We start from the raw sequence: 17,390 nt of genomic DNA on the forward strand, positions 1-17,390 counted from the left end.
CCCTAATAAAATATGAGATCACAATGTAAAAAATTCCACAATTAAAACAATAAGCTTTATTCTTAAAAAGTACTTTATAGTCACAAAATATCCTGGGAAGTAAGACAGATTATTATTATCCTTTGCTTAAAGATGAGAAAACTGATACTGTAAGGGAAATGACTTCCCAAAGGTGTCAACACAAACATAAAGTCATACGAGAACTATCTAAATCTAGCACCATGTTCAGGATTTTAACCTGACATGAATTCAAGAAGTCTGTGCACAATCTTTATGGCTTTACATTTCAACATCTCTTTCTCTCTTACGCACAGGAAAACTGTTTCCTTTCAAGGTATCTAAAGCATTGTTATCCATTTTCTCCACTCCAATATAAACCAGCTACTTATTTCACCTTGAGCACCTCAGTACTGGAGCCCCTTCTCCTTCTCCAAGACACCCTTAAAGAACTGTAGTACAGGTCCTAAAATAAACACTTAATTATACACTACAGTGTGACAAGGGCAAATCCTAACTACTCATTAGGAAGAAGTTTCTTGTTTTTTTTTTTTTTTTCCTTAACCCAGGGAAAAGTAAAACAGATAATTAGACATATGTGACTTCATCTTCTCATATGCTACATACAGAAAGAAGGCACCTAATGTATCTCAGGTGTTCATAATGATCCATCTGACTCACTACCATAAAAAAAAAATTTATAAAAAACAATTCTGGTTTATAATTGGCTATTAGCAGATTTTTATAACATAGAGGAGTAAAGATTCAAGAACAACTATCCCTTCCATTCTGCCCCCAAAACGTATTAATCAAAAAATCTGCTTTAAAATTTAGAACACATTAAACACAAACACTCCCCTTCCCTTCCCACCACTTTCCTCAAGCAGAGAGACAGGAGGACTGACAGACAGGTATGCACTCACATTCACACATCATCTGTGTCCTTGGATTCATATACCCTCTTTTACACTGTGAACCTGAATGGCACAGGGTGAAGAGGTCACAGTCTTCCCTGAAAAAATCCAACTTTTCACTCTAGGTAACTTGTTTCAAATCACCCAAATAACAGTGTGGTAACAATCTGCTACTTACTCCACAGTATCGGTCACCATTAAATATCTGAGGTGGCAGAGGGTTGCCCTGAGCAGGCTTCTTTTCTGGGGGGATGTTTTTGTACATCCATTGTCTTTGTTCTTCTGACATCGTGATATCCACCTCCTCAAACTCTATCTTGTTGGCTTCCAGAAATCTAACCACATCCTGCTGCTTCTTCTTTATCTAAAGAGGGAAGACAAACAAATAAGGAGACAGGCTCATCTGAAACAATGTGTAAAGATTTCCAAGTTGAAGTAGATTTGATTTCTTATTGTCAGAGATCACTGATGCAAAAAAAAAAAAAAAAAAAAAGAGAGGCAATATCCATAGGCACCAAGCACCATCCTCTCACTGGATATCCAGAAGTCTAGGCAAATCCTGACATGATGATTTCTTCACCTAGACTCCCCAGAACTCTGGGGCACAACCTGGAAGGATCAGATTATGTATGAGGTGAGGGACTCAGTTCTCAGTAGGCCATAACCATTCTCCCTCCCACTTACAGAAGTTGACATTTACAATCATGAAAGCTCCCTCTGCCAGAACCATTTGAAAACCATGTATAGCCCATCTGAGATGTCAACATTTCACCGATTCCCAGGAGCAGCAACATTTTTATTCCCCTCAGCAGTCTCTTTCAGATATTCCACAGCTGTAGCCACTGTCATAAAAGCATCTTTTCATCAGTTCACAAGAGAAAAATGTTCTCTGCTTCTAAGGTGAAAGTAAACAAGCATCATCTTACTTTGAACTTAACCCTTTTTGTTCCTCTCATCTTCAGTCACCAGGAGTCAGGTATGCTCTTGAAGAGCAGCAAACACATCTGTAGGTTTTCAAAATCTTATCAATCTTCTTATTTAAGGGCACATATTAAATAATTCAGACATAGTGACAGCAGTCAGTATCTTAAACACAGCATGTAGAACATGATTCAAGGGGCTTGCTTTTTCTAAAGTGAATCTGGGAAATGGACATGGAGAAAAAACTGAAATGGTGAAGTAATTTTATAATGGCCATAGAAAAAAATCTTTTTGAGAGATCAAGTCACCAGAAAGACCTCTCATCCAAAAAACAGAATGTCTGAAGAACAAACATTCATATACAGATTGCCCCTACCAATTTCCTCCACCTTCCCCCCAAAAGCCTCAATGACATGTGCTGCTAAGATGGAAATCCGCTGTATGCCATGAGCACACAGTTTTTGATCATTGAGTTGAAGCCTATGAATGACTAACAAGATTGCACAGTTAGTATGGACAGAAATACAAAGCTAGCCAAATAGGAATCTTTACAATCGGTGATATCAGAAAACAAGGGAACTACTGTATGGTAGTTTGATGTATTATCTTAGTTTCTTGAATTAAGCTCTTTCTAATTTCTGAAAAAGTTAGCTTTTTTTCCCTCACTGGTACACAACTTCAGAAATGTAGTTATATTATTCTGAAACTTTGGCTTGCAAAAGAAAGTATTTTTCATCCTGCTTGATTTCCCTATATAGCCCTAAAGGCTTAAGATAAACAAGGCTGATGCTGAGGTCAAAGTGGTCACTTATTTTTTTTTTTTAAGATTTTTATTTATTTATTTGACAGCGATCACAAGTAGGCAGAGAGACAGGCAGAGAGAGAGAGAAGCAGGCCCCCCACTGAGCATAGAGCCTGATGCGGAGCTCAATCCCAGGACTCTAGAATCATGACCTGAGCCGAAGGCAGAGGATTTAACCCACTGAGCCACCTAGGCGCCCCGTGGTCACCTATTTTGATCAAGGTCTTAGTATGTGTTCTTGTTAAGACAATTATGTCATTCTCCTGTTTATTTAGTGGGTCCCCATTGCCCTTGGAAGAACACACGCATTTCTTAAGCATAGCACAATGTCCTTCATGATCCAGTTCCTTTGACAATGAAAGCAATGTATTTGCATTTTTATAAGTCTAGAAACTGTAAAACAACCTAACAAGAAGTTACTTGCAATCCTCTCAAAATCTAATTGGAGGAAGGGGTTTGGATTTAACGTCCATATGTAGAGCTTTACATATGCAACACATTTCAAATGTTCATGAGAGTGATCAAAAACGTAACTGACACACAGTCACACTTGAGTTTTCCATATAATGTCTATACACATAATATCCATCCCACCTCTACATCTTCCCCAAAATGTGAGTGCCTAAAAACTCATATACTCTCAATACTAGGATATATCAAAGATACATACATAGCTTCTTTAATCCCCAGTTCCCTAGCTCCCCCCACCACATACACACATTTATTAGTGGACTATAAAATCCCCTATACCGCAACTGGCCATTCCTTTCACAGGATCACCCTCAATAAAAACAGCTGCATCTTGCCCCTTTAACTCAAAAATACACCCTGTGTACTGTCCTGTCATTAAAAATTTTTCAAAAGCATGAAATATGTGCTTAGCAATCCATCATGTACATGTTTTTTGTTAACTTATATTCAATTATTGGTATTTAGAATACTTGTAACTTCCACCACTGGAAGTACCATGTCGTGAACATGTTTATTTAGAAATCTTTGACTGTAACTCTCAACACTATTTTAGTGACAAAGCCCGATGAATGAAACTCAAATCAAAGGGTAGAGACATTTTTTAGGCTCCTGAGGAACACATGCTAAATAAACTGCTTTTCAAGAAGTCCGTGTCAATATACGTTCCCATTAGTAATGTATAAAAGGGTTCACGGCTCAACACCCCTCCGTCCTTACAGCCGATATTTGAAAGATGTATCACACAATATTAAAGTTCAAATGATGTGAGTGATGGATGTGTTAACTATGGTAATCATTTCACAATATATACATATATCAAATCATTGTGTTGTATACCTAACACTTATGCAATATTATATGTCAGTCATATTGCAATAAAACTGAGGGAAAGGAACAAACTGGCTGCTGTTTAAAAAAGAAATTCAAACACATCACTACACACTAACAATGCTCATGAAGCAAAGGATAGTTACTAACAAAGGTGATAACTGACAGTAGTACAGGGAGTAAAATGTAAATAATTATATCTCTGGTTTAAAAGAGGAAAGCAGAGAAGGCAGGAGTAGGTTTGTGTTTCAAAGAGATCACTTAATACTGCACAACTGAAAAATAAAAAAGGAGAAGCTCTGTAGGTACCATTAACACTGCCATGAAAGATCTCCAGAGTACATTAGTAAGTGTGGGGGGGAGGGCGGCTAGAAAAAACAAGGAAGAGAACTGTGCATAGGCTAGGAACACTTTTTAAAAATAGAAAAAATAAAGGAACACATTTCTATTTGCTTTTATTTATGTTAAAAATGAACTCTTGAGTTTATCTTTGTGTATGGTGAGGCAGGAATCCATCAGAATCCTAGAGGAGAACATAGGCAGTAACCTCTTCGATATCAGCCACAGCAACTTCTTTCAAGATCTGTCTCCAAAGGCAAAGGAAACAAAAGTGAAAATGGACTTCATCAAGATCAAAAGCTTCTGCACAGCAAAGGAAACAGTCAACAAAACAAAGAGGCAACCCACTGAATGGGAGAAGATATTCACAAATGACAGTACAGACAAAAGGCTGATATCCAGATCTATAAAGAACTCCTCAAACTCAACACACACAAAACAGATAATCATGTCAAAAAAATGGGTGGATGACATGAACAGACACTTCTCCAACAAAGACATACAAAATGGCTATCAGACACATGAAAAAATGTTCATCATCACTAGCCATCAGGGAGATTCAAATCAAAACCACATCGAGATACCACCTTATACCAGTTAGAATGGCCAAAATTAACAAGACAGTAAACAACATGGGATGGAGAGGATGTGGAGAAAGGGGAACCCTCTTACACTGTTGGTGGGAATGCAAGTTGGTACAGCCACTTTGGAAAACAGTGTGGAGATTCCTTAAGAAATTAAAAATAGAGCTTCCTTATGACCCTGCAATTGCACTACTGGGTATTTACCCCAAAGATACAGATGTAGTCAAAAGAAGGGCCATCTGTACCTCAATGTTCATAGCAGCAATGGCCACGGTTGCCAAACTGTGGAAAGAACCAAGGTGCCTTTCAATGGACAAATGGATAAGGAAGATGTGATCCTTATACACTACTGAGTATTTATGCCTCCATCAGAAAGGATGAATACCCAACTTTTGTATCAACATGGATGGGACTGGAAGAGATTATGCTGAGTGAAATAAGTCAAGCAGAGAGAATCAATTATCATATGGTTTCACTTATTTGTGGAGCATAAGAAATAATACGGAGGACATGGGGAGAGGGAAAGTTGGGGGAAATTAGAGGGGGAGACAAACATGAGAGACTATGAACTCTGAAAAACAATCCCAGGGTTTTGAAAGGGCGGGGGGGTGGAAGGTTGGGTGAGCCTGGTAGTGGGTATTATGGAGGGCACGTATTGCATGGAGCACCCACAGGATGTGGTGCATAAACAATTAATTCTTGTACACTGAAAAGAAATTAAAAAAAAAATAAAAAATAAATTAAAAAATGAATTCTTGAGAGAATATAAAAAACTAACAGAAATTGATGTCTAGAGGCTAGGGGAGTGGGAACTGGGTGACAGAACAAAGTAGGAGTGAGAACTTGAAATGTTTTTGAACAGTGTGAATATGTCAATATCCAAAAGATAAAATAGAAGAAAGTTATGTTGAGAAAGAGAGCTTCATATAGAAGGGAACAGTAGTACATAGCCATATAGATGTGGTGGTGTTTTTGTGTGGGGTTAGGGGTTTTTTTTTGAGTTTTTCTTTTTTAAAGATTTTATTTATTTATTTGAGAGAGAGAGAATGAGAGAGCATGAGACGGGAGAAGGTCAGAGGGAGAAACAGACTCCCCAGCAGAGCTGGGAGCCAATGCAGCACTATATCCAGGGCCTCCAGGATCATGACCTGAGCCGAAGGCAGTGGCTTAACCAACTGAGCCATCCAGGCGTCCCAAGATGCAGTGTTTTATATAAATCAGGTTTTCCAACCGGACATGAAGCCCCAGGAGTCAGAGCATATTGTTCTCACTGGCCTCCATGTTTACTCAAACTTGTAAGAAAAGCCAGATGATTAAAAAGAAATTTTTCTTGGGTGCGCCTGGGTGACTCAGTCGTTAAGTGTCTGCCTTCGGTTGGGGTCATGATCCCAGGGTCCTGCTTCACCCACTTCCACTCCCCCTACTTATGTTCCCTCTCTTACTGTGTCTGTCTCTGTCAAATAAATAAATAAAATCTTCAAAAAATAATAAAATAAAAATAAATTTTTCTTAAGAAAGAGCTAAGGCCACAGAAAACTAATACTACAGCAAACCATTCAAATAAACAAAGGGCAGAAATTTAACCCAGAGCAGGAAGTTTTGGAGTGGATATCTGTGGCATTAGCATCAGGAAGGAAGAGGAGTCACAAGCTGCCACTACTGGCTATTTTTAAGACCTGCTGAGGTGAATGGGGCCTGGAACTGCAGAAGCCCAGGCTTATGTGGCAAGGAAAGGGGACCGGCCAGCTTGGGCAGCGGGGACTTGGGAGAAGAGACGGCTTGTTGGGTAGGGCCCCAGGTAATAGAAAGGATTCCCACGTGGCAACAGGAAGCTGCCCACGGCGCTGCACGTGCTGGCATAAGCCCAGAATTCAAATAACACCAACATATACCCCCTTGGTACCTCCTTGACCCAAGGAGCTTTATCCTCCCGTTTCAACTATCCTGAAACAAAGTGTACAAAATGTAAATGATATTGATGTAACAATCAATATCAAAAGACACATGAAGTGATTGTGGAAGAGAAGTAAACTGTGGGGCAACAGTGGGACTACCGTCGCTGTCACGTGTGACAATTCAGCTGTGATCAAGGACCTATGTAACTCGGGGTTTTGTTGTTGTTGTTGTTTTGTTTTTTAACACACTAAGAAGCCTCGGCAGATAATGCTAGTTTTTACCCAGTAGCCCATCTCCCTTCCTCTCTTAGTACCAGAAGCCTGGTTTTCTTTGGAAAAGCAGTGTGCTCCACTACAAAGTCCTGTTTTACCCAGACTCCTCCGGAACCAGAGGGTCATCACATGACACAGTTCTGGCCAGTGAGAGAGAAGGCGGACATTCTCCGAAGGGCTCCACTTTATGAATGAAAACACTTAGTCCATCATGTCCTTCTCCCTCCTCTCTTGAAGGAATACAGAAGTGGTGCCTGGAGGTGCAGAAACCATTCTGCAACTGTGGAAACAAACACCAGATGCTAAGAATGGCCAAGCAGAAAGACAGGAGCTTGGGTCCTTGATGCTGTGCAGCCAGCTCTAAACCTTTATGTACTAGACAAATTAACCCTAAATTGCTTAAGCCACTCTGCCCAGTTTTTCTATAGCTTTATCTGAAGGAAATTCTTAACTGCTTCTTAAAACGTCTTCAGAAATACGAGGGTGATGGATTGAAAATAAAAGCTATTACTGCATAGCAGAGCCTAGAAATAAAAGCCGTAAGACATAAATTTAAATGAAATGAATATGTCACTGAATGAACAGATGAATTTTCATTATTATCACAAAATGACTGCCAAAAAAGAAAAAAAAGGTGAGGGACCCCCAAACAGAAAAAGAAAGAAAGGAAAGCATGAGAGTTGGATTTTATTATTCAAATATACACCATTACACATCATCCACAGCAATTAAAAGGCATGGATAATCCAAAATCTCTTAGGCTAGATTATGGAAGGCAAACTATGGCCCACAGGCTAAATTTAGCTCATAACAGTTTTTGGATAGCCCACGGTCAAAAATGGGATAATTTTTAATGGGGTCAAAAAAAATAGTACTCGATAACACATAAAAATCATATGAGATACAAATTTCAGTGTCCATAAATAAAGTTGTGTTGGAAGATGACTCCAACCACTCATTTCCACACTGTCTGTGGTAAAGCTGAGGGCTGCAACAGAGGCACAGGGCTCCCAAAACCTGAAGAAGTAGTCTGTCCTTTATAAAGTTTGCCAGCCCTGATAGACAAAAGATCCCACTTCTGGCTCAAAGTTTAATTTCTTAATGAGGCCTTCCCTGACAACCAGGTTTTACATTTTTCCAGCACCCCAACCCCCAACTCCCTACTTCCTTCAAGGCTCCATTTGTTACCACAGCACTTAGCATCTGACATACTGTACGTTTTCCATATTTATTTCCCTATCTCGCCTAATAGAATATAAATTCTACCAGGCCAGGGATTTTAGTCTCCTGTTTTGTTCACTGCTGTTTCCCCAGGGCCTCAAAGTGTGTCTGGCATGTGGCAAACACTCACTACATGGTTGTTAATGAATAGACAGGATTTTCACACATGGAAGGGCCAGGGTGACAGAAAGGCTTCATCCTGACTCTCAGCAGTGTTGGTTCTCCCGTCCTTTAGGATGCTCTACCACAGAGAGTCCTCCCTAACCACCTTTGCTCAAGTTCTATTGTCTAAATTTATTAAAATTTTATTTATTAGCCTCTGTACTTGACTTTAGGCTCACCTCTCTCCACAACATCAGTTCTGTCAGCACAGACACTGTGCTGACAAATAAAAGCAGGAGGCCCTCAGTAAATATTAACTGAACGGATGACTAAAGAATTATCACTCTGGCCCTGAACATCAAAGATTTCCAGGTGATGTTCTAGAGATCAAACGGAGTTGGTAATTTAATTTAGGAACAAATGTAACTGAAGTCTAGCCAAAAAAGGAATGTAGATCAAATGTCAATATTTCTCAATTAATGCCAAAGCTGTATGATTTTTAAAAGCAGTATGTCTAGGACACTACATGTAACTGTAAATTACCTAAATAATTCAGAACGATCTGTAGACCCTGAATGTGAAAAAGGCTTTGCTTTTAACATTGACAAGGATACTGAAGAAGAAAGTTGTAGGTGACTGTATATTTGAATAAATGCTATTGTCAGTTAATTTTAAAAACTGCAAGTGTATAATGTCGTATTTTGTTTGGCCCAAATGTTTTAAATGTTGATATATCTGCAAACTGATGGAAATTGAGAAAGAAGCAAATAAAGATACCCATCTTTCCCTGTCTCCGCTTCCAACAGCTACCATGGGGTTCTCTCACTCCCATCCACTTCCCCCAATATTTCCAAAGCTCTGAAGCAAGCTTTTTAAGAGGCCCTGTATCAATAAATGATCTGTATTCCTCTCAAAATTCGTATGTTGAAACCTAACCCCCAAGGTGGTGATCTTAGAAGTTGGGGGCCTATGGAAGGTGATCATTTTTTGAGGACAGAACCCTCATGAACAGGATTAGTGTCCTTAGGTAAGAGACCTAAGAGCATCCCTGCCCCCTTCCACCATGTGAGGACACAGCCAGGAGTCTGCTGTCTGCAAGCAGCAAAGGGCTTTTCCCAGAACCCAACCACGCTGGAACCGTGATCTTGAAACGTCCAGCCTTCAGAACTGTATGAAATAAATTTATACTGTTCCTAAGATACCCAGTCAATTTAGTTATCCCAGCCCAAACAAAGACAAAGAATGTTTACCCTTTCAACCCCATACCCTGGCAAGCAAGACCTACCCAAGCCCTGGTGACCCACCCCCACCGGCGCCGGTGCGATAAACTGTCTGGGGGGGTGCTGCTGAATGGGCTGACCTGGCATGAACACTCGACGACCCGTGAAAATCGCAGTGAAGATGTCTGTAGCTCTTTCACTGGGCAACCTCCTGGCTCCAGGAGTCCCTCGGGATTGGACGAGAGGACCAGCTAAATAAATTACACTGCACTTGAGTCAGATTAACCCCTACTCGGGAGGCACTTTTAAGTAAACTTGCACTCCTCCACTCTCTCTTCTCCTCGGATTAGTTCTTTCCCAGAAGGCTGATGGTTACGTTAGGTAATTAAGGAGCCCCTGCTAGAATCCTTCCATAGGCTTCCAGACATGTCTAGTCATGTGTCAACTCCGGGATATACACAGCTGATGCTGCACCTCTGGATCTTGGGAGCCACTAGCAAATAAAGAGAAATAATCAATTTGAAGAAGATAGTTGCTGTTGTTTTTTTAATAGAGATTTAATGTGCATAATTGTGGCAGAGCAAGTTTAAAGAGAAATGAAGTACAGATGGAAGACAACAAGGAAAACCGCAGGGAGAATAGGGAGTGTATTTCTGAGTTAGACTCTCCTGACTGGAATCCTGACCCTGTCACCTGGGTAGCCTTGGGGCAATTACAAAGCTTCTCTCTCAGCACTGGTTGCCACTTTGGTGTGAAATGGAACCCCCCCCCCCTTTTTTTTTCCATAGATTCACTGAGAGTATTAAATACAGAAAGAGCTGAGCAATTCCAGGGTCTTGCTCAACTGTCTCATTCCTTCAAACGCATGAGTTTTCCTTTCTTTGCTGTAGATGGGACCCTCTGCAAAAATATATACAAAGTGCCTTCTGGGTACTTTCAAAGACTTTAGGTATTTGACGTAACAGTTCTTTATTTCACTTACTTTCACATTTCAAATACAGTTTTCTTTTTTCTGACTTGAGGTAGATGTAGGACTGATTAAGACCTTTTATATACCTCCCATGGAAAAAGTGAAAGGCAGAGGAAAGAAAACAGAAAGTATGAATTTTCTAGTAACTTGACAAAACTTACCATGGAGGGGCTGGACTGAACTAAGGAGAAGGAGAGGGCCCTAAGACAACTCCTTTCCACCACAAAGGGAGGAAAGGACCCATGATCTTTCCCTTGTCAAAGGCCCTAGGAACTTCCCAGCAATTGAGCAAAGTATCTCGAAGAAACATAATTTCACGGCAAATTATTTTTTTCTGAAGATTTTGTTTATTTGACAGAGAGAGAACAAGCAAGCAAAAGCTTCTGGCCAAAGGGAAGCAGACTCCCCGCTGAGCAGAGAGCAACATGGGACTTGATCCCAGGACTGGGGAATCATGGCCAGAGCCGAAGTCAGATGCTTAACTGACGGAGCCACCCAGGCACCCCACATGGCAACTTCTTTAACTAATACCTCTCTGGTGGACTCACTAGGCACTATACTGTCAAAAAGAGGATGCAGATGGCAGGAAGTTGTGGCAGACACTAGACTAGTTGCCTCTCTTTCAGTCTGTGAAGACTGGAAAATCAAAGTTCCAGTTTGCCCAGGCACCCTGGCACCTGGATAGCCCTGTGACCCAGCTCTGGCCCCTGAGGTGTGAGCCCGTGTCTGCTGAGCTTCTGAAAGAGGCTTTGCTCTCCCGATCAAGCAGAGGGATTCAGATGCCAGGCCCTTCATCCCCGCCCTTCCTCCCCCCTCCTGCTTGGAACCTCAATGTGAGGGCGAGAGGTATGGAGGCAACTTTTCCACCCTAAGCCGGTAAACATCAGGAAAAGACCAAGAGAATCCTAGAAACACAGGTCCTGAACAAATCAGCCTGCAGACTTACAGAGAGACCAACACTTCGGTTCTTTTAAGCTCCCGTTAGCCAGGTTCTCCCTTAGCGCCAGGAGAACACACTCCTCACTCGGACACTCACCAATAAGCTTCATTGCTGGGGAGTAGGGCAGGCTGGAGACTAAACCCCAAGAAGCCATCGGCTGTCACCGTTCTCACACTGTTTAACTAAACATGAGGTCACACACAAGTTCAATGTGTCTGGTGTCTGTTGCACGTTATCTTACTAGAAAGCAAATACCAGGTTACCAAGTCAAAGATTGAGAAAATGAGAGAAGCTGTCTAGCAAGAGATTGAAACTTGAGTTTTAAGGAAACAGTGTCAGATAGAGATGGATTATGAAATACATGACGATTTCTGAAATAGCCAGTATTATATGGTATAAATTAAAGCAATAAACTTTTAATAATGGAAAAAATTGTGCTTTTTCATCTGTGTTTTATTAGCACAGTCTCTGCTATTTAACAGGCACTCAATATGTTTATGTTAACTATATAAATATTACTCAGTTTGAATAAATACTTTTAATGTTTTCTTTTGAATCAGTCCACATTTTTGGTCCTCTTTTCTTAAACAATTTGCATTGGTTTCTTTTTTCCATTTTTGTAAGTCATCTTCGCAATTTAGTAATTTTTTATTTTAAATAACTCCCATGATTTCAGCCTGAAACAAGTTTTTTTTATACTATCTTCCAAGGATACAAGATTTAGAAACATATTTAATAGTTGTCATAACATACGCATTTAAGATAGGATATTTTGGTTGTATCAAAAATTATTTTGTTTTTATAATCTTCAGAGTTATCTGACTTTTTCATGATGACGAGTATTATCAGCAGTAAGCTACCTAACATACTAACATATATCAGACCCTTTCTCACACATAGACACACACCCTCTTCTTTCTTGACTCCATCCATTCAAGGTAAATATACTTTATCAAGTAACTAGTTTACAGAATGGATTTGAGGAGATGTTTGATAGTATTATTTTTTTTTAAAGATTTTATTTATTTATTTGACAGAGAGAAATCACAAGTAGACGGAGAGGCAGGCAGAGAGAGAGAGAGAAGGAAGCAGGCTCCCTGCTGAGCAGAGAGCCCAATGCGGGACTTGATCCCAGGACCCTGAGATCATGACCTGAGTCGAAGGCAGTGGCTTAACCCACTGAGCCACCCAGGCGCCCGATAGTATTATTTTGATATTATTATTTTGTTACTGAAAACGATGCTTGTCATCTATAAAAACTGTCAGTATGAAAACCTCTAAGTATAACTTTCTAATTTAAAGTGTTTCAAATGGAAAATTTCACAAGAATTTTTAAATTTCTCAGTGTAAAAATGTAAAATTCTTCAACTGGTTTTCAGGAACTTACTGACATCCTGGAAGACAGTATAATTTCAGCTATCAAAATTTAACAGCTTTTGCATGACTAATGAATGGGATCAGAAAAATGATTACCGCTGTTCTTTAATTATAATGATGTTCATCTTCCATCTAAATCTACGGATTCTTGGGGAATTACCTTTTCAACAATGACAGCTGTTAAAACCAACCTTCAGATTGTAGTATTGATTGTTAGCTCACACTATTCTCGCTAAGAAAAACTGTTTTTCATGAGAGAAAATTTTGATCATTAACAAATACAATCAACAATATTGTTTGAACTGCATCCCATGACTTTTACTGCTATTCTGTGGACATTTTATGATGCATACCTTTTATTAGTAGGGTAGTATATAGACTGCACTTATTTAAAGCATACACATATTGGAGATATGTGCTCAAGGAATTTTTAAATTATTATTAGGATTAGGGTATGTGATCAAAAAATTCCAGAGATGATTGCACTAAAAAAGCCATGGGGACCAGAGGAAACACGCGTGTGCATGCACACAAGATTTTAAGTCTTTATAATGCTTGAGTCTAAATAACTTTCAAGTCAGAAGGCAGATCTCTACTCTAAACATGAGAAACATTAAATTCTATAATCTAATTTTTCAGTGCCTTTTTTCTTATACTAGGTTTTAAAAGTTAAGTTTGCAAATTCCTATCCTTCAAAACCAGCAAAAATGGAGGGAACAAAATCCACCATATTTTCTAAAACTATGGCTTAAATATTGACATCCTTTACCTAGAAACATTCTAGCATGCCTGGGAGTGGAAAAGTTACCACTAGACTGATAAAGAGATACTAAAAATCTAATCTTGCTTCACTGTAAATATAGCAGCATGTTATACTGCTAATATATTTTCTATGGGTTAACATAAATGAGACATAGTACTAAAACTAGAGTCAGAAAAGACAGGAATATTAGCATACCCTTACAGCACCTGAATCTGGCAAAATAGAGACATCTTAAGGTCTGGGCAACATTCTTTATAATCTGTTTTCTTATTAGTACTTTAGCCCTTGAAGACATAACACACTTCCACAGCTTCAACTATCACCTCTATGAAAAGATATCTAAAAATCTGCATTTCAAAACTGGCCTTTTGCACAGGGTCAATCACACGGTTCCAAAGCCTTTCTGGAAATTTATGCTTGAATGTCCCAATATCACCTCAAATTTGGCGGCTAAAAACAAAACAACAAAAACAATGCTGTCACAAAGTCAATCCACCAATCCATTTCCTTCCCCCAACTTTCCTATTTTTATTAACAAAATACAACTTTGTTGATGACCCAGTATGACAAGAGAACCACCTACAAGTCCAAAACTTAACATTTCACAAAGATAACCTACGTAAATGAAAACCACGCACTTGTGATTCAACTAGATGAAGGGCGACTCTCATACTCAGTTTGGTAGCACTAGAAACAGGGGCAGAATAAAGAATAAAGACGGTGGGGAGGTAAACCTGACCACAGCAAGCCTGGCCTTGAGGTCTCTGCAGGGCTCTGGTTCATGTGGCACTTTGCTCATGCTGGCTGGAACACTGTGATAATGATGCCAAGGGCAATGGCCTGATCCTCATATGGGCCACATAACTCTTGAGTCATGTTCTAGTCCTGGCCAGGCAGAAAGGAAAGGATCACCCTGGACAAGTTCCTTATTCCATCGAAGCCTCTGTGTCTCCATCTGTGAGAATCTATAGATCATAATTCAGCTCAGAGGGCAGCGATGAAAATTAAATGACATAATGCTCCTAGACTTGTACCTGGCCCAATGAAAGAACTCAATACACGTTTACTATTATTATAATTTTGATTTTATTGTTTTTTTTAAAAGATTTTATTTATTTATTTGACAGAGAGAGAGAAAGAGAGCACGAGAGCACAAGGGGAGTGGCAGGCAAGGCAGAGGGAGAAGCAGGCTCCCCAATGAGCAGGGAGCCCAATGTGGGGCTCGATCCCAGGACCCCGGAAACATGACCTGAGCTGAAAGCAGATGCTTAACCGACTAAGCCACCCAGGAACCGCCTTATAAGTTTTATTCTAAGGCCACTAACCTCATCCTCTGTTCTTTTCCTTAGCAAGCGTGTTCTGCTGGCCACTGGGGATACCCGGACCCAGTACAATTCCAGTCACCCGGCTCCTCCTTCTCCATTCACTCCTTGATTCACTCATTCGTTCATTCCGCCAGGACATTCTGAAGGTCTCGCAGGTGTCAGGCACCGGACCCAGCAGAGGGGTAAACGCTCACCTCTGCCTTACTTCAGCTCACTTCCCAAGTGAGCAGTGAGTTACGGGGAGCCAATATTCAAGCACCGACAGCGCCCAGACTTTACTACTTGACTTAAACGTAGGACCCACTCTTTTTGGGACTGTACATTTTAGTAAGACTGAGTTTCCCTTTAAATACTACCATAACCCTTTCTCACTGGCAGCACATGTTCCCTGAGGGATTACTCTGCACCCAGGCTCGTGCTCCCACACACGCTCCTGTCCTCCCCGGGCATCGGGCTGAAGCAGCTGGAGAGCGAGCAGAGCTGACCTCTGAACCGAGGCTTGTCCAGAGCAGAACGGGGTTGGGCAAACAGACACTAGTCCTTGCTGTGTGTTCACAAGAATAACCTTTCGACTCTCCATTCTCTGCCGCATACAGGAACTGAGAAAAGGAATGCAAAAGTTAAAACTAGAAAGTGGAACAGGGAGAACACGGGATTTCAGTCAAGGAAAAGAGGAATTAACAAATGTCCCCATGCTATGCCCTCGGACTTAACGTCACTACTGGTGTATTTATTTGAACACCCAGAGTCAATGTCGATTTAAACACCTTTGTTATTGTGAGTCACAGCGGTCTCTCTTTTGGAAATACAGCTTAAGACCAAGATGGTTTATATGTAATTAGGTCCAGTCAGTTCATTTAGCTCCCTAACTGAAACTCGGGCAGGTGTCTGAGTTTATGGTCTATTGCTCTTAGGCTTAAAGAAATAATTCAGAACCAATCAGAGAGAGGGTGCTACTGCCCCACCACTGGCCCAACAATTCTTCCAATGAACTCAGATCTAACTACCATTAATGAAAATGCTACCTGTATGTACTTCCTGACTGGGAACAAGTATTTTCAGAGCAGCTTAGTCAACTCCTTTTCACATTCCAGATCATAGGTTAGTGAGACATTATTTGTTTCTAATTCTTGGCATAATTTTAAAAGATAACCAAGTAGGACAGTACCAGAACTGAATTAAAATTTAAAAGATAGAGGAATCTCTAAAATCTGCCCCCTCGAGCTTAGTAACTGTATTTTTCAAAACCACACTTACATGTTTGATCCCACATGATTCCTCGTTCATGTGAAAACCTAAGGCCAGCATCTCTCCCAACAGCCCCCTCTCTCCCAACTGCACCATCAGGGGTTCCAACAGCCAGAGCTTCCTCCAATTTCCTAGTAACCATGAGGTCACCTCCTCCTTTCCTTCCTTCAGCTGCCAAGTCCTGAAACTGCTACCCCTCCTCTCTTGTCCATTTCTCCCCATTTCTAAAGTCCTTATTGTGCTGCTGGCCATACCTCTCAGGAATTTACTGTCCTACCCACTCCCTTCTAAAGGCAGACAAGAATGTTCTTCTCAAGCACACATCACTATCTTTTCAGAATTTTACAACTCCTCGTTGACTCTTCATAAACATCGTAGAAAGACAGCTACACGGTCTCACGTTCTTAGATTTCCGGAATTGTGGAATCCTGATGTACACCGTCACACATATCGCCATCCAGCCGGAGCACCTCAGCTCACACCCTAGGCCTGTTTCTCAACAGCCTGAGTGAGGCTTAAAATCTCATCTTGCCTCTCAACAGAACACCCCATCATCTCTTTTCTCTAAATTATGCAAAGTTATCTTGTTTGGCTAGACTTCTAGACACACCGGAGTCCAAACACCTTGGTTACATCTTTATTTACTTATATTCTCTGACATTTTATATTTTTTGTAGAGCTTACACAGTATTAGTACATATTAATATCACTTAGGGTTCTAGATGTATGTGGCACATATCCCAAGAGAATTTTCCAGATAGTATATACTCACATTGTTGTCTCTGGAGTTTGTCAGAGAAGTACAGATTCTAGGAAGAGGAATGAGTGCTTAAGATTTACTCACACAGGGGTGCCTGGGTGGCTCAGAGGGTTAAGCCTCTGCCTTCGGCTCGGGTCATGATCTCGGGCTCGATCTCTGCTCAGCAGGGAGCCTGCTTCCTTCTCCTCTCTCTCTCTGCCTGCCTCTCTGCCTACTTGTGATCTCTGTCTATCAAATAAATTAAAAAAAAAAAAAAGATTTTTTTTTTTTCACACAGGAGGCCTTTGTGATGTGGGAAACAGAAGCAGAAAAAAATTACTAATTTCCTTACCCACTGACAAGCCCTTAAAACAGGCAGAGTGACATTCCTCTAGGGACTCAATTACCTCCACCTGGAGGCTTTGGTAAGGGCAAAGGGCAATCCTAGCCTGACTGACCCC

At 40.6% G+C, this 17,390-nt stretch overlaps 1 protein-coding gene across 2 annotated transcripts in view; it reads right to left on the reverse strand.

Moving 5' to 3' along the window:
• Positions 1-17,390, reverse strand: part of SH3BGRL2 (SH3 domain binding glutamate rich protein like 2) — a 74,299-nt gene that overhangs the window by 35,834 nt on the left and 21,075 nt on the right. For both annotated transcript variants that reach the window (XM_045066229.1, XM_004752803.2), the window contains exon 2: positions 1,090-1,275. In XM_045066229.1, the coding sequence (XP_044922164.1) occupies positions 1,090-1,275 (186 nt within the window). The remainder of the gene's footprint in view (positions 1-1,089; positions 1,276-17,390) is intronic.

The sequence above is a fragment of the Mustela putorius genome, unplaced genomic scaffold (assembly GCF_011764305.1).
Source record: "Mustela putorius furo isolate JIRA1106 unplaced genomic scaffold, ASM1176430v1.1 tig00003863_pilon_pilon_pilon, whole genome shotgun sequence".
Lineage (NCBI taxonomy): Eukaryota > Metazoa > Chordata > Mammalia > Carnivora > Mustelidae > Mustela > Mustela putorius.